The sequence below is a fragment of the Dasypus novemcinctus genome, chromosome 1, assembly GCF_030445035.2.
Source record: "Dasypus novemcinctus isolate mDasNov1 chromosome 1, mDasNov1.1.hap2, whole genome shotgun sequence".
NCBI lineage: Eukaryota > Metazoa > Chordata > Mammalia > Cingulata > Dasypodidae > Dasypus > Dasypus novemcinctus.
In genome coordinates this window covers 72,743,520-72,771,014 of record NC_080673.1, presented here as the reverse complement: position 1 = coordinate 72,771,014, position 27,495 = coordinate 72,743,520, and the positions used below count along the sequence as shown (strand labels likewise).

Genomic DNA, 27,495 nt, shown 5'->3' with positions numbered 1-27,495 from the left:
ACGAACCCAGAAATAGACCCACACAAATTTTCTCTGATTTTGGACAAAGGTGCAAAATGGATGAAGGGAATTCTGCTGAGTGAAAAAAAAATTTCCAAGTTAACATATTGTACATTCCATTTATGTGAAGCTTTTTAAATGACAAAATTCTAGAAATGGAGACCAGATTAGTGGTTGCCAGCAGTTAGGGATGGAGAGGCAAGGCAGGAAAAAAGTAAGTGTGGTTTATAAAAGGTCATTAGGAATCCTTGTAACCTCATAAGCATTCTGTATTTTGACTGTTATGGTTGATACAAGAACCCATACATGTGATAAAATTGAATATGTATACACACAAATGGGTACAAATAGTAAAATTGGGAAAAGCTGAATATCATCAGTGGATTGTATCAATGTTAATATCCTGGTTGTGATATTGTTCTATAGTTTTGCAAGATGTTACCTGGGGGAGAACTGGATAAATGGTTCACAGATCTCCCCGTATTTTTCTTAGAAGTGCACATGAATATACAATGATTTCAAGAGAAGTTTCATTTAAAAAGATAATAGCAAGTTTGTATGAAAATGTGGAGCAACTGGAAATCTCATCCATTGCTGAAAAGAATGCAAAATCGTACAGTCCCTTTGGAAAACATTTTATCTGTGTCTTATAAATGTAAACACATACTTACCTTGCAACCCAGCAATCTGACTCCAGATATTTACTCGAGAAATTAAATTATATGTTGCCATGAATATCTAAACACAAATGTTCAAAGAAGACTTATTAATAATAGCCAAAAACTGGATCTTGTGAATGGATAATGAAATTATGGTAGAGGTCTATAGTGGAATACTACATAGCATTAAAAAGCCATACATGCTACAACATGGAAAAATCTCAAAAGCATTATGCTAAGTGAAATATGCTAGGCATGAAAAGTGCAGCTTACTGTACTACATTTATAAAAGATTTCAGAAAAGTCAAGACTATTAAGACAGATCTGTGGTTGCCAGAGGCTGGGGAAAAGGGAGAAAGAATTTATTTCAAGAGGACACAAAGGAACTTTTTGGGGTGGTGGAACTAGTCCGTATCTTGATTGTAGTGGTAGTTATATATTGTATACTTTGGTCAAAACTCATAAAACCATATATATAAAAAGTGTATTTTATTGTATGCAAATTCAACCTTTAAAAATAATTTTGGCAAGACTTTTGAATGCATGATCAATATACTAAAAATTTTTCTATATATCAACAAATTAAAAAATGACATAAAAAGGATCACTTACAACAGGATCAATAAACAAATTACCTAGGAATTATAGATGCACAATACTACCATACAGAACACTTAGAGGCATTACTGAAAGTTAAGAAGATCTAAATGAGGATACAACAAGTTAATTGATTGGAAGACTCACATTTGTAAATATGTCAATTCACCACACTCCAAAATGATCTGTAGATTCAATGCAATTACAAGCCAAATATGAGGGTTTTTGTGTGTGTGAAAATTGAAAAGCAAATTTTAAAGTTCCTATAGAAATGCAGAGTGCTAAGAGCCAATGTAATCTTGAAGAGCAGAGTGAGAGGCTTCACACTGTCAGACATTAAAACTTTATATTATAAAGCTATAGTAATTAAGTAGATTTGATATTGACTCATGGATAGAGAACTCATAGGTAACAAGTACCTAATTTATGACAAAGATGCCACTGAAATGCACTAGGGAATGGATCATTTTCAAAGAATAATACTGGATCAACTTGATATTTATATGGAAAAACTCCTACCTCATAATCTGTACAAAAATTAATTCCAAATTGATCAATGACCTAATTGTGAAAAGCAAAACAATAAAGCTATTAGAAGAAAACATAGGAGAATATCATTATAACCTCCAAGTAGCCAAAGATTCATTCAATACGACATAAAAAGCGTAAACTCCTAAAAGGGATTATGTATTAGGTTTAGTTAAAATTAAGAACCTTTGATCAAAATATGCCATAATGAGAGTAAAAGGGCAAAGCCAAGCCTGTGAAATACCTGCATTATAAATTATAAATTATAAAATCTTTTATATTATATTCAGCCACAATATTAAAGAATTTCTACAAACCAAAAAACCCAAGGGGAAAAACGTTGAGTTTCTTTGCAAAACAGTATATACAAATAGACAATAATCATATATGAAAGTGTTCAATATCATCAGTTATCTGGGAAATGAAAATTCTAACCTTGATGCAATACTAGGAGTATATAACCAAACAAAATGACAAAAAATTTGAAAAGTAAAACAGGAGAAAAAAGAACTAAACAATACCAAGTGATGGCAAGGATACAGAGCAATAGAAACTCTTAGAGACCACTGGTGGAAGTATAAATTTGATAGAGACACTTGGGAAAATTCTTAGGTACTATCTATTAAAGCTAATAATAATTACACACTAAGACCCAATAATTTCATTCATATTAACACATTAAGCAGAAATATATACATATGGACACTAAAAGATATATGCAAAAATGTTATGGCCAGTATTCTTAACAGCCCCAAACTGGAAACAATCCAAATGCCTATTAGTAATGAAATGGATTTTTAAAAGCATGGTACATTCACACAATGGGATAAAATACAGCAATTTAGAAAGAACAATCGAGAACACTATACAACAATGAAAATGCTACAGTGTAGAAGATGAATTTCACCATGTTAAGGGAAAGAAACCAGCACACAAGAAGGACATGTTGTTCGATTCTACTTACATTAAGTTTTTAATACTAATCTATGCTGATGAAAGTTAGTGTAGTGGTTTCCTTTGTTGGGGATTAATGTCTGAAAAGTGGAGGTTCTGAGATTATGTTTATGGCCTACATCTTGATTGGGATAATGGTTAAACAGGTGTATGTTCAATTTATAAAAATTTATAGAAAGGTATTTAGGATTTGTATTATTTTCCTGTACATATGTTCTATTTCATGCAACTTTACAAATAAAATGAGAAAAAGACACATAAATTTAAAATGTATTATCAATTTTATAGGAACATGCCATTATATCAACTTTCGCAAATTTAGACCAAAAATAAGTAAAAGCTTAAGTCCACAAGGGTATTATAAATTTTAGAAATATACTCAAGATTATGGTTCTCAGAACTTAGTTAAAATTTGTCAGTGTGGTAATAATGATAGTATGCATTTAAGAGTTAAAATCTAAACATGCAATAAATTTCAAATGACTCCATTTTAGTAATGGATAATTTTAATTTTACCATAATAGCAAGATTGGCAAGCAGAGGCTGTACCTTAAAAAAAAAAAAAGAAAAAGAAAAATATGTGCACATATTTGGATGGTGAATGAAATTTTCCCAGAAATTCAGCAAACTAATCCTTCAGCTACTGGGATTCTTCCAACTGCTAGGGCAAAGGAGTGAAAATATTAGCCATTGCCAAGTTCTCACTATTTCCTTGGACCACCGGCTAGAAAACTCCATGTCAGTTTACTTAGCAAACCAGTCTTTTAAAATTCTATGTACACCATCTATTTGTGTTTAAACATTTTGTTATGTTACTAAATTTAGAATAGAATTTTAAACAAATTTATATAAAGAATGGTACTTCAGTGCACTGTATCATAAAATTAATAGAAATAATTTGTTGGACTTTTTAGAAAACTCGCTTTGGAGATTATGCATGCTTTTGTCCTCTGGTGGAAGAAACAGGTCACAAAGTGACTTAATTTATTGAGTAAAGAACAGACAGAAATTTTATTTATAAAATGAATGACCAGAAAAAAATGACCCTGTGTGCAATAAACTCCCAAAACATCAAATGTAAGATGGCCAAAATACTCTCTCAAGGGGCATGCATACAGTTCATCAAAGTACTACGATTCTCACAGTCAAGAAATGTGACCTGTTAAGATTATCACTACATTATCTATCACTCAGGGGGAAAAAAAGGAACACCAAGTCCTCAAAGAAGCCTAAAAAAGATATAAAAGCTAAATCTTTTTGGTTTTTCACCTTCCTTTGGATGTTTTTATATATATTTTTTTCTTTGTAAAATGTTTCAAAACATTTGATTAGTATTTATTTAGAGTAACAAAACAACTAACTTAAAAACAAAGGTGAGCATTTCATGCATGGCCTACTGGTTCAAGAATAAAATTAAAACAAGATATCCTCTGTAAAGCAAATATATTTATTATGCACTTTCATATACATAGGATTTTTTGCTTAATATAATACAAGGAATAAAATAAAACTTTTACAATGTGAAATTCAATGTACATTTTAGACTATTTACATACCACAAACCAAGGGAAAATTAAAGGAAAGCATTTGTCTGCAACTACATTTGCTGCAAAGTGTAAAAGGTGAACATTAAGCAAAACATACATTTGCATAACCAAAACAATAATGAGAAAAGTATTTCCGTATTTTTAAGTAGTGAACTATTTTTGGTGTATATTCAGGTGAGGGTAGGGATCTAGAAACAAAAGACTTTGCTGCATTTTGTTTTCTGGTCAATTTTCCTTCAGAAAACTTTTCTACAAATATTCAAATTTTTATGTTTCATTACTCTCCCTTATTATCAACTTATGCCTCTTGGGGAATAAGCACAGATGGAATGTTATAAGAATGTCAAAAGCGCATGGTATTATAGTTGTGAAGTGGCAACAGCTGATTTACGATATTCAAATATTTCAATTTCAAAAATAGCCATTTAGGAGTTTTATATTTAGAGGACAATATTTACTTTTCTTACTAGAACAGAAGCCATTTTCAGTGATGGCACTAAATCTCTCACAGAAACACATTAGTAAAACAAGGCATCTCTGACACCCTCATCATCCTTATCTTAACTGAAAGGATTTTATGTCCTATTCCCAAATATAATTTATATAAAAACATCCAGAGGAATTCTTACTTTTGAAAATCATTTTTTCCAACAGATTCTCTTCCTACCAACTGTTTCAAGTGTATGCAGTATGGATATGAAAACACATTCAGTTCCTTGAAAAACATAAATCCCTTATGTAATGAGCCTTATCTTTGCCCTTTGGCTACAAGGTGCATTTTTGTAACAAACAATAAAATAAAATAAATACAATTCCAATAATTCAAAGTTAATAGAAAAAATGGCAGCTTTCTTTTTTCTACAGAAAAATTCACCTAAGAAGAAACTAGAGCTTCATCTTCTACAGTATTGTAAATGTACTGTATTTGAGATGTGACTAAAGGTGGTTCTAATAATAGGATGTGTTCATACTTATCAATAGGATCATTAACACACTTAAGGCTACTTTGCAAGAATCCTATTAAGTGTATTTAATAAATGTCCCATAGGGACAAGAATTCAATACTTGGAACATTCACATTCACGTTATCAATATTGCCATGTCACTTTAATATTGATAGAACTTATCAACTTATCTTCTATTCTTAATGACATAAACAAAATGAATTTTGCTGACATTAAAAAACAAAAGCAAAACCAAAAGCCTTATAAAAAGATTCAAGTGAAATATTTTCACAACCAATTACACATTTCTATTTCTGTGAATAATGCACCATATGTGTCCTTCATATATGAAGATGACATTATTGACCTCTGGTTCTAGGTCATATATTCTAAAAATCTTCCCAGAAGTAGCAAAGGTTTTGTGCTGAATCTCCAAATTCTTTCCTCAGTCCTCCTTATCAACAGTGCATGGAAAGAATAGAATTTCTGGTTGTTTTTTTTTTTAACATTAACAGGATTTATTCAAAGACCACCCTTAAAAACATGGTTTCTAAACAATTATGCTAACCTCTCCAGACATACCCACACCAACCCAATTAAGCTAGCTCCTTTGGTGTAGAGTACTACTCAGGAGAGGTCAAAGCTGTGGATCACATGCTCAGTTGAACTAGACAACTTTGCTTTCCTTACTCACAGACTTTACCCATAACCCTAGCATGCAGCTACCCTGAATGCATGTGTCCAAAGAAACTGGAAAAAGTTTATGGATAGAAAAGTGCAAATCCATCACTATTATTTATCAAGTAATACTAAAAAATACGTGTGCTATGACTGATCTAAAGGTGTCATCTGTGAAGAACAGCACATAGTAAATTCATCAGGAATATTTTCCAACTAAACCATTAAAATTGATGTAATTGGTCTCGAGTAGGGGCTATTTTGGTCATACAATGATTTACAAAATATAAACAGCTGGGAGGAAAGCCAGCATTACAATTTGTCCTGGTAAATTATATTCTATTTAACTGGCAGGACAAGATAAAGGTAGTCAATGAATTGTTCAGGGATCAAAAATCTACCCTCAGGGAAGACAGGTTCATCTCCCTCTGCACATACATGCAACTAAGGCATGGATTTGTCCCTGAGAATTTTCATGCCTCAGGACTATAAGTCTGTTTTCTTGGACGTGGAATGACAAGTGAATGGAAGGTGAAATTGCATACCGTAGAGGATGAAATAGAATTTTGTTCTGCCTATATTCTGTTTTGTTTGGGACACTTTTAGCCAGCAATAAGGATTCTACTGGGAAAATTCAGATTTAAACTTAGAGCAGTTCCCTAAAATAGAAGAAATTATTAAAATGAAACCTGTCAATAAACATCGTTTTCACCTCAATGTGGCAATTATATAGAAATATATTTTTATCCAATGCTGAAGGTGTAGTGAACATAAAACAGTTGCAAGATTTATTTTATTAAGCAATATTTTAAAGATACAAGAAACAGGCCATACACTACAATGCAAATATGAGTAAAACAGTATGCCTAAGTTTCTTTTGCCACAAAGAGAAAAAAATAAATACAAGGAACACTGCCTTTTCATATATATTTGACCATGGCACATGCACATTTCTCAAATCTTAACTTAAAATACTTTAATCAAAAATTTTTCAGCTTTTCTTAGGGAACCGCAGTATACATCTGCATTTTTAAAAGTGCTTATCTTTATGTATTGAGTACAAAGCACACAAAATCAAGTTTTTAAGCAGAAGGGGTTAACATTGAGAAGGCAGCCTTACTATCTAGGCACATTACAGTAATTAAGGTAACTGTACTGCAGATATCACATTCTTCATTTTGTTTTTCCAGCAAAACAACAGGCATTTTGTTTTCATCCAGTAGCTGAAGAACCACTCCAATCACAATGTGTTCTGTTTCACAGAATAGGAAACTAATGCAAGTTAAAAAAAAAAAAAAAAGAGAGAATTAATTTCTACATTATTCTATATTAATTATATATATTTTAAGATTTTGTATAATACATAAAATATATTTTGTATATATACACATTATAGAAAGTACAACACAGACTTACCTATTAGATTATATAACTCATGTCACTTTGAAAGCTTCCACAAAATGTTTACCTTAATTCATGTGCTTTACTGTTTAAAATATATTTATGCCTTGCCTTTATATAAGATAGCATGAGAGCTGGAGGGAACTACTATCAGAACTAAATATTCTTTAATAAACTACACTGGAGAATGAATAAATAATCACTTTATACAAATTATTTTTGAATGAGATTTGACTGGTTTTCCAGAGATTCACATTGAAGGGCATTTTTTATTAGAAGACATGGTGGATTTATTTGTAGTAACTTTCACTTAAACCACCCTTCAAGTATATTCCCAAAGACAGAAGAAGCAAAATGAGAGACTACAGTTTACAGTCTATGAAAAGAATGAAATTTTGTTAGAGGAAGAAAAATGGTTAAGCAAAGTAGGATAGGCATACTTGCAGTATAACTTAGCAGAGATTCCTAATCAACTTTTATGGGTATATCTCCATTATGGTAAACATACCTCTGTAAAAGTATCCATGATTTAAAAATTATGTACCTTTCCCACTAACTTACTCTATATAATACTGCATTCTTTGTGATGGAGAGAAGAAAAAAAATTTTTTAGTAAGTATGACTTTTAAAAAATTTAAACAATTCATTCTTTTATCAAAATATAATGAGGGAAGAAACGAATGTGGCTCCCATCTACCATATGGGAGGCACTGGGTTTGCTTCCCAGGGCCTCCTTGTGAAGGCAGGCTGGCCTGCGCCTGTGGAGAGCTGACGGCCCGTGACTGTAGAGAGCTAGTGCAGCAAGATGATGCAACAAAGGGAGACAAGCAGACACAGAAGAACATGCAGTGAATGAACACAGAAAGCAGACAGCAAGCACGTGGCAAGGGGGGAATAAATAAAAATAAATCTTAAAAAAAAAAATAATGAGGGGAGCGGGTGGAGCTTGGTAGTTTGAGCACCTGCTTTCCATGCACGAGGTCCTGGGTTTAGTCCCTGGTACCTCCTGAAAAAAAAAAAGCAAGCTTTAATTACACATCCGCCTGATACATCTATTCATTTACCATGAATAGGAGTATTCATGATGTGTGAAAACACTACTTGGAAGATTATTAAAAGAGACCTGTCATAATAAAAATCACCTTCTGCTGATTAAATCTTTGAATTCCCATAAATACAAAGGAAATTAACATGTACTAAGTGCTACATATATTATTTTAATCAAACTGAGAAGATAAATTAGAGAAAGCCTCTCTCTCTCTGATACCATGAAGTATTTTAGGTGGGAAAAACGATTGTATGAAAAGGAGTTCTTAATCTGGAATCCATGAAGAGTACATTCATTCATTCATATATTCAATAAATTTGTACTGAGAAAATACTATAGGTCCAACCAGTATTCCAAATACGTGAAATACACAACAGCAAACTTCCATTTTAGTTGGGGAAGACAATAATAAAAATAAGCAAAACGTATCAAGTATGATTACAACTGGTGTGACTTATGGGTAATAGTTAACAGTAATGCTGTAATACTTCTGCAGCAATGGCAGAGAAGATATCAATTCTAAGGGACAACAATAGGGGGGTATAAGGGAGTATGAGATTTTTCCTTTTGGAGTAAAGAAAACATTCTAAAATTGACAGGTGATGACAGCAGAACTCTGTGATAAAAATGAGAGCCACTGAATGTACATGTTGAATGGACTAGACAAAGTACGGGACTACGTAACACAGGGAATCCTGTGGAGGAAGATGGACTGTGGTTAACAGAATATGAGAATGTTATCTGATGAACTATAACAAATATATAACTCTAATAATCGGGTGGGTTGGGGGAAAAATACAGCAAAGTAAGATACGGGCTATAGTGGTAATATTTTAACCATGCTCTTTCATAGTTTTTAAGAAATGTTTCACAGTGAAAGGTGGTGGTGGTGTATGGGAGCCCTGATGATGATAGACAAGTTTTTTATTATACACTTATTGTTTATGTATGTTCATGTATGAATGATATATTTTAATAAAATTTTATTTTAAAAAATGGGAGAAAAATGTATAAAGTATGTAAATAATAAATGCTTTGGATAAAATAATGCAGGAAAGAGGAAAAAGGAACGATAGAGGTGGGAAATTACAAACTTTAAAAGGGTGACAGGGAAGGTTTGCTGAGATGATGGCGTTTGACTAGAGTATAATGTGAGGGCATTGGCTTTGTGAATATTATGGAAAAGGGCATTTCAAGGAGAGGGAACGACACTTCTAATATTTTATTCTTGATATTGATGAAATTTTACCTTTTATAATGGTGTTTCCTTTTTATAGTTGAAGCTAGGGTCAGAACCTTCAATCTGAAGCTTTAGAGCTTGTTTAAGGCTTAATTCTGTCTCGGAGGAAGGATACCCTTCTAACACTTCTTGATGCCCTCTATCTTGTATTGTTCGTGGGACTGAAACTCTACCAAGAAAAACCTGGTTGCTTTGAAGATGGTAATTTGGATTTGTCATTATCCCATTTCTCTTCTTCTGTTCTCCACTTTGTTGGTGAATAAGAAACTGCTGTTGTGTCCGACCAATTTCCTGCTGAGTTGAAGGTATCATAATTTTGCACTGAGATTCTACTGGCATTTGCATAGGTGGTGCACTAGTCCCAGATTTGACTATGGGTCCTCTTTTGTCAAACTGGGTCATTTCATATTCTAAAACCTTTGGCTGTGAAGAATTACTTTGCTTAGCTTTTTTCCCAGCAGACCCAGATTTGCTGGAATTTTCTGATTTCCCCCCTTTATTTGCTTTTGTTGACTTCAAACTGGGCTTTACTTGACTCCATTCAAATTCACTACTTGGTGAATTATGACTCTGTCCTAAGGACTGTGTTGTGGAAGATGGGGAAACAATTGACTGTCGACTTCTACTGCGTGGCAATGAATGCTGCTGAATTTGTTCTGTAAATGACAAGTTATGAAAGCTATCAATTGGCACTGTTTGAGCTGTTGCTGTAGATGAAGTAGTTCTCAAAGATGAATTTTTTGAGCTTTTCAAGGAATTATTTGACAATGATGACTTCTGACGATCAACTGTAGAATCTGGAGATTCTGAAGGAGAACTGAATGCATGAGCTGGCCCATTAGGTAAACCACGCAATGAAGGCTGCATATCCCCTCCACCAGTACTGCCAGAGCTATTTGATTTAATGGTTAATGATTGCATTTTTGAAGACACGGATTGTAGAGGTTTTTGTTCCATTGTGTGAACAGGAGATGGGGAACAACCATTCAAACTAGATGCACCGTATTTTTCTAATAATTTAATTATTTGAGAATGTCCATTTTTGGCTGCAACACGCATAGCAGTGCGTCCAAATTGATCAGCATGGTTTGGGTCAGCACCATGCTCTAATAAAACCTGCACAACATCAATGTGCCCTTCCTGGGCTGCAATGCATAGTGCAGTTGCACCTTGATTACATGTATGGTCAACTATGGCCCCATGCTCAATCAGAAGCTGAACCACTTTTACATGGCCCTGCCAGGCTGCAGATTGCAAAGCAGATCGCTTTTCATTGTCTGCAGCATTGATATCAGCATGGTAGGTTATCAGAACTTGCACCATTTCCAAATGACCTTGCCAGCAGGAAACATGAAGTGCTGTTCTTCCTTCAGCATCACTTGCTTCTACATTTGCACCATTTTCTAAAAAATATTCAGCCATTGTAAGTTGGTTTTCTAAGGCCAAAATATAAAGTGTGGGCCTACCATCAGCATCTTTATAGTTAACATCAGTTCCATGGCTAAAAAGTAACTCAACAATATCCCTGTGTCCTTCTAACGCAGCAACCCGCAGTGCATTTCTTCCATCATAACCCCTTTGATCAATGTTGGATTTATTTTCCAGTAATATTTGAACACAATCATAATGACCCTCTTGTGAAGCTAATATGAAGGGTATCCGTCCATCATTATCAATCTCATTTGTTCTAGCACCTTGTTCAATAAGTGCTTCACATATTAGTCTATGACCTTCAAAAGCTGCCATGTGCAAAGGTGTCCATCCAGCATCATCCCTGTGATTTTCATCTAATCCTCTATCTAGTAGAGTACGTACCACCTCAACATTTCCTTGGGCTGAAGCTATGCTGAGGACTGTTCTACCTTCACTATCAATACTATCCACAGCTGCACCCCAAAACAAAAGTGTGTTTACAACTGAAGCATGACCCATTGAAGCTGCTGCTAAAAGGGGTGTACGACCATTGTTATCTGTGTGATCTACATCTGCACCCCCCTCTAGAAGCAAGTCAACCACATCAACATGTCCTTCATAGGCAGCTACTAGCAGTGGAGTCATGCCATCCTTATCACAATGATCTACTTCAGCACCTCGATCGATTAAAAGGCTAACGACGGATGCATGCCCTTTACTTGCAGGTACACAAAGTGCAGCCACAGAGAGTGCGGTCCTGCCATCAACATCCTCATGATTTACTTCTGCTCCATGGTCCAAGAGGTGCTCCACAATTTCTCTGTGCCCCATATATGCTGCTGCTATCAAAGCAGTTCTACCTTCATTATCAGCTTTGTTGACTTCAGCACCATGTTGTAGCAAATTCAGTACAATATCTTCATGTCCTCCCCATGCTGCTGCTCTCAAAGCTGTTCGGCTATCAGCATCTGCACAATCCACTTTTACGCCAGCATAAAGCAGTGCAGAAACTACCTCAGTATGGCCACCCCAAGCAGCAGATCTTAATGCTGTCCAACCATCTTGATCAGTATGATTAATATTTGATCCACACCCAATTAAACAATTAACCACCTTGGTATGTCCTTGTCTAGCAGCTAGGGTGAGTGGTGTATGTCCATGAGCATCTTCTATCTCTAAATCTGCTCCCCTAGAGACAAGTAAATTCACTACATCAAGATTGCCACTGTATGCAGCATTAGCTAATAATGTTCTTCCATTTGAATCACACTGATTCACTGAAGCTCCATTATCTAATAATGTCCGAATGGAATCCTCTCTTTCTAAGGCTTGTCTGACTATGCATGATGTGCGATCATCTTCACTGTTAACATGAGCACCAGCTTTAACCAACAGCTGTAGTACTTCTTGTTCCTTGGGTATTAAAGTAGACAGAGAGTCTCTAACAGGTGTACCATTCCATATCATCCACAGAGCTAACTCAGCTGTATCTAATTGTAAGTTTGAATTAATTAAGTGCAATGCAAATTCTTGTGCTTCCAATGGAGTTAAATTCTTGGCTTGACAGGTATAACTCATAGCCAACATTCTGTGTCCTTCTGCTGCATTACATAAATATTTCTGAGTGCAGTGTTTCACATCTAGAAGCCATTCTGCAAAGCTATAGTGAAACAGTATTTTAGTGTTTCCTAGCCCATCAACAAGAAGTTTGGAGAGGACATCTAGTTTGCGTTGAAAGTCTTCCAAGGTTAATGACATATTTTTGGTCCATACTGCATGGTATAATTCCGTTATGGTCAAAGGTCGGCAGGCTGCAAGAATAACATTCAAAATAGGCTGAACCTTTGCAAACTGTTTTCTTACAAAAAGTCTTTGACATAACCACAGATATAGACCATTTAGAGTTCCTGGGATGTCACGAATCTCTCTTAACATAATAAAATTTTCTACTACTCCATCTAGAACCCGTTCAAGATAAAGAAAGCATCCACTGCTTTTAATATGCAGTTGATTTAACATTTCTGCAGTTTCTTTTGTCAGATGTTGTCGCAAAGCTTCTTCTTGGTCTAAACGATGAAGAATGTACTGTTGAACATCCTTGACAATATATGCTTTCCGAAGGTCATCTAAACTTATTTTTCGAAAACCTAGAAAAGAGACCAAAAAAAAAAGTCATCAGTTGGAAATGATTACAGAAGATGCCATATATTCAAAGAGAATGTCTTGATTTTTAGGAATAAAAGAAAACTGCTAATAAACAAATCAATTAATACCTATTGGGACATAAATCAAAAGCTTTATTTTTCTTCTGCTAAAAAAAAATTGGTGGCAGATGAAGTATTTCATTTTCTTATCTACACATTTAACTATTATTCTTTTAGCGGCTCAGCTTCAATTTCCTTTCAATTTCAATCATAAGACATACTAAGCACTAGGTCTTAAAAATCCATAAAGGTACCTTGTTAGAATCTCCTGAACTACCAGGTTATTAGGAAAAAAAGTTATGCAAGTTGTACAAGATATAACAAATGGGTTTGTTTTTCCATGCTTGCATTTTTCATATGAATAATTTATATACTTTGATCCATACACTTGAAGATATACTAGTCTTAATTATGGTATTTAATATTTGCATTCAATTAGCACATCACCTATCACTGCCTTTAAACTATTATTTTATATGCTATCAAATTAAAATAATTAAAATAATTTCAGATTCTCAATAAATAGCCTGGACCATTTAAGAAGGAACTTAGTCAAAATATGTTAATAAAAATTCAGTATTGTAAAAATAAAGCAACAGTAAAATTCAAGGCAACCTAGAATATATATTAGTTATAGCTATTTGACACTGATTTCAAGTTCTTTAAAGGAAAATGTAATTTCATTTTCAGAAGGGAGATGACATGATTTTATGAGACAATTGTGTGTTCATCTTAAAGAAGGAAAAAACTTCAGAGTGAATGATCTTAAAGAGGAATATTTCTAGAAATTCAACAAAGATTAGTGATGGTCAACTTATACTGAGCAATACACTCTGTAGCAGTTTGATATTACTGATGAATTTCAAAAAGAAATATTGAATTATGTTTGTAAACTGATCTTCTCCTCTGGGCATATTAGATTATATTGGATTCATAGGTTTACTTGATTAATTATGTAAACCTCTTGGGCCAGTAGGGCATTGAGTCCCCACCCACTAAAGGGTGGGGACTCACAGATAAAAAACATGGCAAAGGACAAAGTTGAGGGTTTTTGATGTTGGAGTTTGATGCTGAAGCCTTAAGCTGGAACCCCAGGAAGAAAGGAACCCTATCCCTGGAAAGAAGCAAACCCTGGGAAAAGAGGGACCTAAGAAGCCTAATCCTCGCAGACATCGGCAACTATCTTGCTCCAACACGTGAAAATAGACTTTTGTGAGGGAAGTAACTTATGCTTTATAACCTGGTATCTGTAAGCTCCTACCCCAAATAAATACTCTTTATAAAAACCAACCAATTTCTGGAATTTTGCATCAGTACACTGAATAAAACAAATATATATATATATGTATATACACACACACACACATGTGCAGGTACTGTGTGAGAGATGAGACTTTTATTTTTCAATGAGAACTGAGTGAAGAATTTTGACCAAGGCAATAACATGATCAGATAGACCATAACATGATACTGATAGACCATTCTAACATCACTAAAGAGGAGGGACTGGAATGAGTCAAGACTAAAGGCAAAATCTTTTAAAAGGCTGCGATGGTCTAGATGAGAATCACTAAGGGTCGGAACAATTGTGGCAGTGACAGCAACAAAAGTAAAAATAAAGAATGGATTTAGGAACTATTAATGAGAGCGAGATTGTATAGGGTTTAGTGAATGCAGAGTTGGAAAGAAAGAAGGGTTCAAAGCTGATGTTCATTTCTGAATGGCTAACAGGATGAAAAAAAGAGACACCTGAAAGATAAATAAGTTCATAGAAAAAGTTGATAAACTCAGTTTTGTGATACTAAGCTTGAATTACTTGGATGAAATAAACTATTGAAAAACACAGCCTACTAAGAATGGCATAGGAAGAAATAACAAATTTGCATATATCCCACTAAGAAAACACCAAACTCAGATAGTTTCTCTAGTTAAATCTATCAAACATTTAAGGAAGGAATAATAAGGCTAAACAAATACTTTCAAAAAGTAAAATAGAAGAAAACACTTCCCAACTCATGTTATGCACCTAATATTACCCTTTTACCAAAACCCAACTCATGCTTACTTTCTTCCAGGCACTGCCTCAATAGTTTATATTCATTATCTCTTTTAATCTTCAAAAATCCTATGAGATAGGTACTCTCATTACCCCTATTTTACAGATGAGGGAACAGGGGCACTAAGAGAAGTTGAGAAGCTAGGTATCTTGCCTAAGGTCATGTATACTACAAATGGGGTGGTCTGTGTCTAGAGCACATGACATCCAGGGGTTTCTGTCTATACATAGTACTTAGTAATAAAAGACAGGTTATTTAGAAATAGATCAATAACACAGAGAGATACAAATATACATAGAGACCTAAACTTAATATATGATAAAAGCATCACCAACTCAAGTAATGGGAGTCAATAAAAAGTGCTGAGAAAATCTGTGGTTTTATAAGTTAGAGCCAAGTTAGAACCTTATTTCACACCATTTAGTAAAATAAATCCTAGATGTATAAAATATTTTTTTAAAAGAGACAAATACATAATAATAAAGGACAATACATTAGATTATATCAATAGACTTCAAAGAATTATTACAATTAAAAGAAGCTGAGGAAAATAGCTGCAAAGAATAACAGACTATGCAATAAGGCTTTAATATATAAAGATTTCATAAATATCAGTAAGAAAATCACTAAAACTTTCTAAATATGTAAAGGTCAGAAAGCAGTAACTCGCAGGGGAAAAAAAAGACAAATTGATGAAATAACCATAAGGGGTAAAGAGTTTAGTAAAAAGGAAGAACAAATAAAAAATAGATACAATTTTTGACAAATCAAATTGGCAAAGATTAAAAAAATACAATTCCATATTGGTGAAGTATAGAGAAACAACATTCTCAGGTAGGAATATAATATACCTTCAGGAAAGCAATTTAACAATACATATTAATAACTTTAAAATATTTTAAAATTTTTGCTCCAAAATTTCAAATCTAGAAAACTACCATCATTAAAGAGGTGGTCAAATACACAGTGCAGAATTTTTTATAAATTGCTAACATTTCAGGAGAAAGAGTAGGGTAAGGTATCTGACCATAATCTGGTTCCTTCTGATACCAATGCTTTTCTACCAAGACATGGTGGAAAGAAAATAAAATTAATATATTCGATCTTTAGCAAATAATTGAATGACAGCTTTGTTCTAAGCTGGGTTTTATATGATGGGAGGCTATAGCAGAGGATAAGACAAGCAAAGTTTGTATCTTCATGGAGGCTCTATTTTAGTGAAGAAGACAGATGAGTAAGTAAACAAATATAAATAATTTTAAATACGAGACATATGAAGAAAATAAGACAAGATAAAGAGTGTGTGTGATTAGGTAGTCGGGGAAGCAAAAATAGAAATAGAATAGAAAAAATAAAAAGCCTCTGTGTAAGACTGATATTTGAGTAGAGATCTAAATGATAGATTTTAAGGCACTCAGAAGAGCATTCCAATCAGAGGGAACATCAGGTAGAAAGGCCCTAAAGCAGAAAAAATAAAACAGATTTGAAAATAAATGTTGACTGATAAGAATACAGAAAAATGGGAAATCTTAAACCTTGTTGGTAGGAAAATAAATTATTTCCATCATATGAGAGACCAATCGACAAAATTAAGTTCAAAATATACATACTCTATAATCTAGCAATTTCAAGTTTAGCTTTATACTTTAAACCTTTAGCAAATGTAGACAAGGAGAAAGGTGCAAGCATGTTCATGTCCCTGTTTGAGGTCCTTGTATCACATTCCTTTCATTTCCCACAGCACAAAGAAGAGTGCTTTACACAACCCAGGCAGAGTAACAGCGTTATTATAGTAGTATAGGAAAAGAATTAAAAAAAAAAAAAAAACCCTATGCTTTTATATTATATATGGACACTTCTCTAATGCATCAGAAATGGATAAGAAGGGGTATAGTTCAAGAGATATCCAAAAGGGCTATTGATTCTATCCTTCGCACCAAGAAAAATGCCTTAGAGTAACTGGCATAGATTAAAAATGGCATATTTGCAACTCTTAGAATGCTCTGTCTAGTTGGAGGAAATATCAAAAGCTAATCATGATACAGCAGCTTAATAAATGTAGTCCCACAGATATGGATTAATAGTAGCTAATATGGCATGACTAACCTTTATGAAAGAGGTTAGAAAAAAAGAATCTTGAAAAAGTTTAAAACCATTCTACGGTTTGTTTTTATATTAATATAATCAATAAATGTAAAAGGTAAAGTTCAGAACAGCTGATAGGACAAAAGCAACAACCAGATTTTCAACTGTTTGCTTTCCTCTAAGAAAGAAGCACATATACTAGCATTTGTGGATGGCAGTATGTAATTATGCTTACCTGTAAACATTTTAGTAACAGCCTTACTCTGTTTTCGGGCGGAACAGAGAAGCAATAGCCATGGTGGAAAGAACTCATGGTGACCAGCTAAAAGCTCTGCAACAGTCCCAGATAAGCTGGTAGATGTTTGTTCACCTTCAGTGATGTTACACCCTTCATCAACAGAATCAACAAGTAGATAAAGGCTTTGCTGAGGAGGCTTCATTCCCAAAAGAGGGAGCAGAACACACCTGTAAAATATCCATACAAGCATTTTAAATGCTATGATGTTAAGATTTATTATTTAAACATTAATATTAATAATTATTGATAGTCTAAGAAAAAATTAAGATTTTAGAATAAAATGCACAAGTTTCAATTCCTTACTTTAAGAAGAATACTGATCCCAAATAGTTCACATTTCTAATAATGACATTTTTCAAATAAAATATATGTTATTGTATATTAATAGCTCAGTGTAAGTATGAAGAAAGGCAGTGAGAACTCAGAGGAAATTTGGTTTCAATATTCTTTCCTGATTTTGTGAGCCAATGATAAAAAACTAAATTGTTTATTTGCAAAATGAACACACTTAAAAATGAACAACGGTAAAATGCATTGCTGAAAAAAAAAGAACACTTTGAGTCCCACATTTTCTGTCATTATATCAGGGGTTTCTCAGAATTTAAAAGTGCTTTATCATCATCATTTCTCTTACAAAACTGTACTTTATACTAGCTTATCAAACACAATTTTTAAAGGATTGTACAAGGATAAACTATGGTCTAGGTCTCATTTGATATATTTTGAAATTTTATTTTAAAATTTTATTTAAAAAATTTTAAAATAAAATCATGTTTTGTTCTATTGAATAATGCATTTCCCATTCATGTAATTTATATTGCAGTTGTTTGTTAAGAGTGTCTGCCTACCATATGTCCAGGGTTCAAACCCAGGGCCTCCTGGCCCATGCAATGAGCTGGCCCACGCACAGTGATAATGGGTGCAAGGAGCGCCATGCCATGAAGAGGTATTCCCCGGGTAGGAGAACACCACACACAAGGAGTGCCTTGCAAGGAGAGCTGCCCCATGTGAAACAAAAAAAGAAATGATGATATATTGCAGTTGATGTAACTTATTCATAACTAAAACAATGCTCATTCATTCTAAACAAATATTTACTTGATGTGTGTCATGTGACAAATTAGGTACAGAATGGACACAACAGTGAAGAGAACATATTCCATCCAGTTATTTTCAAAATCCTTTCTATATCCCTCTTTTTAATCCTTTGAAACCATAGACACAGGATCTAATTCATCATTATGTCCTATCAAAATCTTTCTAATAATCTTTCAAACCCACCTCAGTTTCTACCATCAACACCCTAGTCCAAACTACCATCATTGCGTTCTTCTGGGCTAGTTACCCCTCCAATGAGCTTGCACTGGAGCCACAATAATGTTTAAGGTATTGATTTTTATTAGACATGATTACACAAAGACCATTTCAATTTACAGTTTCCTTTGCCTGTTATGTTCCTCCCTTCTCTCTTCATGTAGTTAGCTCCTATTAAATCTTCAAGTCTAAGCTTAAGAGTCAATTTCTCAAGGCTGAATCCCTATCATATGCTTTAATATTAAACAACAAATAGTTCTCTTTCACAGCACTATCAAATGTGCAATTTTATACTTCCTTATTTAATGCCATTAATGGCTGTGTTGGTTAATTCTAGGTGTCAACTTGCTAGATTATAGTATCCAGTTGTTGTGGGGAGGTATTCTGTAGATGTGAATAGCATCTATAATCAGTGGACTTTTAGTAAAGGGCATTAAAAAGAACAGAAGGATCCCAAAAGAAGTGCTGCCTCAAGACTACACCATCAACACATCATCCTCAGCCTGTTGATCTCCCCTATTTTGACTCACAACTTCAACATCAACTGTTACTGGAATTTCCAGCCTCCTGGCTGGCCTGCCTACAAATCTCAGACTTGCCAGCCCTCACAGTTGCATGAGCCAATTCCTTAAAATAAATCCTTAATTCATACACACACACACACCTGTTTCTGTAGAGAGCTCTGACTGACACAATGTCAATTTTTTCTTTAGACCATAATCACCATAAGAACAGTGACTATGTCAGATTTGTTCATCGGTGTACTCACAGAACCTAGTAAAGTGACATGTCCACAGTATAGTCTCAATAAATTCTTGTTATAGTTGGAGTCTAGGATAGAAAACACCTGCAATGCAGCGTACTAAGTGCTTTGATAAAAAGCAGTAAAATTACTAACATGGTAAATAAGAAATGATCAACTTAATCAAAGGAAGGGGGTACAGAAGGCAAAGGATGTAAGAGATTCAAATACTAGGTGCTCCTCGTTAGCCAGGTTTTGAAGAACCAATTATAATTATCTAGGATGATAAAGAGAAGCCAGAGCAATCCTGGCAGGAGAAACATGCTAAATTTGAGAAGATAATATATATTTCTATGCATTTTCTCTACTGTGAGCACAAAGAAGTTTGAGGAAAAACCACTCATCACTATACATAACTAATGCCATTTCAGAGCTAATCAACAGTTGTGAAGAAGTATGTAGGAAGCTAACTTAAACTACTTTTTTGATAGGAATGGGGTAGGTGGAGAGGTCAGAGAAGCTGGGAACTGAGGGTTGGTAAGTTAATGAGCCAGGAGAAAAGAGCTTTTTTAGGAGAAAGAGGGTAGAAGAGGACAAAAAGGCGGGGGAAATCTAGTAGCTTTAACAGCATATGTATAGGCCTAAAGAGAAAAAATGAGAGAATAAAGAGTGCAAGAAAGGAATTATGACAATAAATAAATGCTAAGCTTTTAAAATTTTGTTGGGACTTTGCTGTAAGGGGACTAAGGAGCCACTGAAGAATTTTAAGCAGGAAATTGATACATTAGATCAATGCTTGGAAAGATAACTGCTTGCATTTGAAGAAGAGACTAAAATAGGGCAAGTCTAGAAGGAATGAGTAAAATAGAAGGCCACTGCTTAGAACTTACCCAAAGTACTATCACCAATATCACCATACCTTAATTCAGTGCTTCATGTTTTGTGCACAATATGTCCATTAATTCATTTAATTCTCATATTAACTCTTTAAGGTGAGTACTATTATAATACCCATTTCCAGATGAGAAAAGTAAATTTTCAGAAGTTACTTATAAGTAATAAATATTCAAACCCAAGGCCAAATTCTAGAACCTATACTAGGGTAACCACTCATCCTAGTTTGCCTGGGACTCTTGGTTTTAAGCACTGAAAATAACATCACTGAACCCAAACCCCTCACCTCCACACTCACTCCCTTAGTTGTGGGCAAACCAGGACGTTTGGGCACCCTAGTCTTTAGCCTAACTATGGCACAGTACTATCTATAACTATTATTATAAATAAATTTTTGTATTTTGTAGATGCCCTTTATCAGGTTAAGGAAGTTTCCCCTTCAATTCCAAGTCTGCTGAGAGTTTTCATCAAAAAGGGATGTTAAAATTTTACCAAATGCTTTTTCCTGTATCTCTTGAAAGGATCATCTGTTATTATGGGGAATCACACCAAATGATTTTTTAACGTTAAATCAACCTCAAATTTGTGCCATAAATCCCAGTTGGTCATGATAGTATTACCTACTTTATATATTGACAAATCTAATTTGCCGAAATTTTGTTAGGAACATTTGTATCCACAATCATGAGATACTTTGGTCTGTAGTTTTCTTTTCTTATAATATCATTCTCTGGTTTGGTATCATAGTAATTCTGGACATGTAGAATGAGCTGGGAATCCGCTCTTCTTGAGGCAGAAAATGTTCAGTCAAGTTGTCTCATAAAGCACTCTGGGCCTTTGTGGGAAGGTATTCAACTACAAATACAATTTCTTTTATAGACATTGGACTATTTCTTTCTGAGTGAGCTTTGGTAGTTTGCTCTGTAAGGAATTTTTCCAATTGACCTAAGTTACCTAATGTATAGCAAAAAATTGTTCGTAATATTCCTTATCATCTTTTTAATATCTGTAGAATCTTTATTGATATGCCTGCTCTCATTCCTGATATTGGTAATTTGTCTTCACTTCTTTTTCTTTCTAATCAATTTGACTAGAGGTTGACCACTTTCATTTATTTTAAGAACTACCTTTAGTTTCCATTGATTCTTTTTTCCTACTATTTTTCTGTTTTATTTATTTCCACTCTGATCTTTCATTATTTTTCTTTTTGCTTACTCTATAGGCTGTTTGCTTTCCTAGTTTCTTATAATAGGAACTGCTACCACTGCTTCATACTTTTCCTCTATTGTAACATAATCCTTTCATACTATACATTTCCATTTAAGTATTTCATTTTCATCCAGTTCAAATTAGTTTCTAATTTCCCTTTTATTTCTTCTTTGAAATTTAAGCTATTTAAAGGACTTTTGTAGTTTTCAAATATCTGGGCATTTCACAGCTATCTTTCTGTAATTGTGTTACTATCACTTTAATTCAATTGTGATCAGAGAACATACTTTGTACAACTTCAAAACTTCATATTGTTAGCTGTTTTTCCTTTATAAAAGAAACCTTCCTTTTTCCTCTATGTTTTTAGAACAGTTTAAATATGATTATAATTATGTTTTCTAAAAGTTAGAATCGTCTCTTTTTTAAGATTGGTGTTTGCTATTTCAATGTTCTCTATTTCTTTTATAGTAATGACCTGTCCTCAAGAGTCAATTTTAGAATTTTTGTTTTCTTAAAACTTATCCACTCATGTTCTCAAGTGTATCTGCATAATAGAAATATACCGAGTAATCCCTTATGATTTGTTTCACTGAACTAGTGATTATTTCATCACTATTTACCTTTTCATACTTGTTTTCTCCCATTTTTTCTTGATTAAGATGGCTCAGGGTTTATGTATTATGTTACCCCCCCCCAAAGGGACTGTCATGTTTTAATTTTAACATTTTTTTCACTTTTTTATTTTATGAAATTCTAACTTTTACTCAATTTATTTTTGCTTTCCTTTTTTTCTCAAATTTCTTGAATAATAATTCATTCACTTTCCTGTTTTGTTTGCTCATAAATTAACTAAGGCTATACATTTTTCTTGATGCACTACTTTAGCTATATCCTATGGATTCTATTATCCAATCTAATTATTGTTTTATAAACATTAAATAATAAAATTTTGTTTCTGATTTCTACTTTTATCCAAGTGTTACTAGAAGACTTATTTTTATGATTGTGTGACACTCCTTTCCCACAGGTCAAATTTGTTCATCTAATTGTGTTAATTATATATTTACTCCATCATTCATACTATTTTGGAAAACAAGGTTTACTCTGTGATCTGATATATGGCTCATGATTGTGACTATGTCACAGTTACCTGGAAAAAGTGACAGTTTCTTGTTTCTTGTTATAGAGCTAAATACATATCCATTTGCTCTATCATATATATTATTAGTCTATTGAAATCTTCTATATCCTTATTCATATTTGAGCTGAAATAGATTATGATGCATACTTTAGACAGACTTACCTTAGTTTCCTAGGTTGTTCAAAGCAAATACCAAAAAATGGGTTGGATTAAACAATGGAAATTTATTTGTTAATGGTTTTGAAGCCAGAAAAATGTCCAAATCAAGGTATCATCAAGACTATACTTTCTTCCTAAAGACGGCCTGCCAGAGATCCTTGGTTCTTTTGTCACATGGTAAGTCACACGCCATTGCCTATCTCTTCCTTCTCTTACATGTTTTCTTCCTTTCGGCTTTGGCTTCCCTGTCTGTGGCTTTCTCACTCTAGGCTCTATGAATTTCCTTAAAGGACTCTTGTAATAGGATTAAGTCCCATCATGATTGACGTGGGACAAACTGAAGTAACCTTATCAAAAAGTCCTACTTACAGTGGGTTCACACTCACAGAATGTCTTAGATTTAAAAACATGTTATTTCTGGGATACATACAGCTTCAAACCACTGTACTACTGTAACATTCATTCCTTCTACTTGCATGCATATATTGAAAAGATAAAAACTGTATTTCCCAGTATACATGGCATCTAGGGCTTGCAGATGGGATTTAGGTGCTGCTTAACAAAAGCACTTGTGGTATTTTTGAATTGGAAATGAGTGACGTTAGAACAGAGGAGTAGAGTACAAGGACATTCACTTTGCTAGCAAAGATTAGGAATATTAACAGGCAAGTGGATGTGGCTCGAGTGGTTGAGCACCCATCTCCCACATGGGAGGTCCCAGGTTTAGTTCCCAGTGCCTCCTGAAAAAACAGAAGCAAACAACATGCAAAACAAATGATAAAACCAACTCAGGAAAGCTGATGTGGCTCAGTGGCTGAGCACCAGCTTCTCACATATGAAGTCCCAGATTTAATCCTTGGTTGCTGTTACCTCAAAAACAAAATTGATCTACACATGCCTCTTCTGTTACTTTTACTGGACCTGTGGTTGGCGTTTGGACTGGTGTATACTCAGGAGACCTGAATCTCTGGACTGTCCATGTGACGGCCAGGTCCTGGGCCTCAGCAGACTTGTGGCTCCTACCCTCTGGTTTGTTGGACTTACCCTGGCCAGCTGATAGGGAGGTGAAAAGGATCAACCTCCATACCAGGGAGCCAAGAGTGCCTAAAGCTGCAAGCAGGAGAATTGCATCCATCATCCATGCGGAATCTAAGGCCCCTCTTGATGTAGAAGGGGACTGGACATAACCATCCCAGGGTCCACAGGAGGAATAGAGTATGGATTAGAGTGGACTTACTGGTGTTCTGCTGGGGAACTATTGTGATTAGTAAGGGAAGAAATTGTAATAGTGATGTGGACAGGGTGGCCACAGTGGCTGCTGATGGTAGGGAGACAGAAGAAGAGACATGGTGTGGGGACATTTTCAGGATTTGGAGTTGTCCTGGCTGATGCTGCAGGGATGGATGCTGGATGTTGTGTCCTGCCATGGCCCACTGGGTGGACTGGGGGAGAGTGTGGACTACAATGTGGACTACTGTACGTATGGTGGAGCAGTGCTCCAGAATGTATTTGCCAGGTACAGTGGATGTGCTGTGATGATGGAAGAGGTTGATGTGGGAGGGGGGGTGGGTGGAATGGGGGTTTATGGGGACCTCATATTCTTTTAATGTAACATTTAAAAGAAAAAAAAGAAGAAAAAAAAAGTTGATAAACATTAAATATCTTTCTACTATGATTTCTATTTCTCTTCATAGAGCAAGACAAGTTTTCTAAACGTTTTCATGATATTTAATGTATATATGTAGATATGCATTAGTAATGCATTACTGTAGGATCCTCATTATAGGTTACTCATTTTTAATGTTTTAGACCTAAATTACAATCTTATTTGAAAGTTCCCAAGAGTTCACTTGCTTATGTCATGTTTGTTTTAATGTTACTTGGATTTGTCTGGCATGCCTTTCTTAACTCTTTTAATTTCCACAAGTCATTCTGTTTCAAGTTTTTTGCTGATATACAGAATATAACAAGGTTTTGTTCTGCATATAATCTGAAACTTTTCCTTTTAAGAAGTGTTATTAGCAAATTCACTGATAATTATGTTAGGTCTTAATAGTATTTTTTAGTATTTTTAAAATTTATTGAAGTATATCACTCATACATAAACATAAACAATAAGTGTACAGTAATAGTTGTGAACTTACAAAACAAACATATATAACGTCATATAGGACTCTCTCACCTCACCCTACCACTAATACCTTACATTATTGTTAACCTTTTTAACTAATGATTAAAGAGCATTGTCAAAATATTACTACCAGCCAAAGTATTTTCCCACAGCCCCCCATGATTATCTTTATATCATTTATATATGAACATAAACAGTAAATGTATAGTAAAAGTTGTGAACTTACAAAGCAAACATGCGTAACATCCTACAGGGGTCCCATACATCAACTCTACACAACACACTGCCTTGTTGTGAGATGTTTGCTACATTATGAAAGAATATTGTCAAAGTCTTACTACTAGTTATAATCTTTATCTTATATTTGGTGTATTCTGCTGACTCCTGCTGATTATTTTTTTAATTTTTTATCTTCACTGGATCCTTTTGTTTTCTCTCTGTATTTTCTTCTAATCATTTGAGAGGCTTGAATTTCTATTCAAGTTCTTAATTTTATAACTATAACTTTATATAACATCCTTTACCTTCTGTCAGTATAACTTATTTCCCACATAACTTGATACACTTGAGTAACAACAGTGCATTTCCTCCCCTCAATCCCAACGTAATTTTAGTTCATAAGATTTCTTACTGTTTTCCCATATAATTTAAGAGACTTATACTTCAATTCTTGATTTAGCATTTAACTATTATCTTTTTAATACTCTGTGAAAGATAAGGAAGTAGATGTACTAATAATATCTCCATTTTTCTCTCCCTCTTCCACTTTCAACTTTAGATATTCTTATTGTTTCTACAGAATTAGGGTTAATAATATTTATATTCTCTTAAGTATAGTGGCTTGGACCTATGTGCCCCAGAATAACATGTTCTTAAACTTAATCCACTCCTGTGGTTGTACACCCATTGTAAAGAAGATCTTTTGATGAGGTTACTTCAGTTGAGGCCCAACTGAATCAGGATGGGCCTTAATCCTATTAATAATGAAGACCTTATAGGGAAAGCCAAAGAGAGACAAAAAACATGGAAAGGAGTAGGAAGTTAACAGAACCCAGAGAAGCAAGGAGAGGCTATATGTGCATTGTCATGTGGCAGAAAAGCCAAGGATTAAGGTTCTCTGGCAGCCAGCTCCAGAACGCTACTGCCTTTTGGGAGGAAGTATTGTTCTGATGACACCTTGACTTTTTAACTTTTCAAAACCATGAGCCAATAAATTCCCTTTGTTTTAAGCTAACCCAATGCATATCTGTTCTAGCAGTCACGAAACTAAAACACTTATACATCCACAATCTTCAAATTTATCTCCGTCTTTGTTCTTACAGTTTTATGAAGCCAATGTTCCCACCATCCATTCTTTTCAAGTCTTGGCTGACTAAAGTTCAAATTGTACCTTCACACCCTACTCCCCTCCCCACCCTCTCCCTCACCTCCCCCCAAAAAAAAAAACAACAAAAAATTGCACGTTCAGAAATATTTATCTGCTACCATTATACTTAAAATATACTGTGCTTCTTTTTATTAATTCAGTAAATCATACTTATCACATTTTCCTGGATGACTGTCAAGTTATTGTCACACTTTATTCTACAATTTAATGTTACTCTAGAATAGGATATGGCAAATTATAATATGCATGTTTGTTTTTGTAAAGTTTTATTGTAAATACAGCCACATCCATTCATTTATTTATTGTCTGTGATTGCTTTAACATCACCAGGTGTAGTTTGAACAAAGACTGTCTAGACCGTAAAGACTAAAGTATTCGCTATCTTGGCCTTTACAGAAAAAGGTTACAGATATCTGCTCCTGAAGTTTCAGACCAGTCTAAAGATAACTTGATCATTTTGCCTAGATTTCTAAATGATTTTTGCTTTCTGTAAGTACACTTCCTATTTGGACATGTCTAGTGTTGAAGTTGTATCATCTTTTCATAGGGCATTTTACTCCACAAATATGACTTTTTTTTTTATTATTCAGAAAAGATTAAATTCACTTAATTTACTAAATAAACTTATTTTATTTATTTCCACTCCATTTTTCCTTTCTTTTTTGACCTTCTTCTAGATAATGTTGTATTAGTCAGGGTTCTCTAGGGAAAAAGAACTGACAGACGATACCTGTAAATATTATGAGAATTTTATAAAAATTGTCTCATGACATTGCAGTGACAGATACAGGCCATTATATATCCTGCCATAACCTATAGAATTGAGTGGGAGAGAGTGTAAACCACAATGTAAACTGTAATCCAC

At 34.2% G+C, this 27,495-nt stretch overlaps 1 protein-coding gene across 2 annotated transcripts in view; it reads right to left on the bottom strand.

Annotated features, from left to right (window-relative positions):
- Positions 1 to 4,164: 4,164 nt before the first annotated feature.
- ANKRD50 (ankyrin repeat domain containing 50) overlaps positions 4,165 to 27,495 on the bottom strand; it is a 57,957-nt gene continuing 34,626 nt past the window's right edge. For both annotated transcript variants that reach the window (XM_058292977.1, XM_058292981.1), the window contains exons 3-5: positions 17,591 to 17,820; positions 9,606 to 13,156; positions 4,165 to 7,179 (exon numbers count right to left, since the gene is read on the bottom strand). In XM_058292977.1, the coding sequence (XP_058148960.1) occupies positions 9,609 to 13,156; positions 17,591 to 17,820 (3,778 nt within the window). In that variant the 3' untranslated portion in view covers positions 4,165 to 7,179; positions 9,606 to 9,608. The remainder of the gene's footprint in view (positions 7,180 to 9,605; positions 13,157 to 17,590; positions 17,821 to 27,495) is intronic.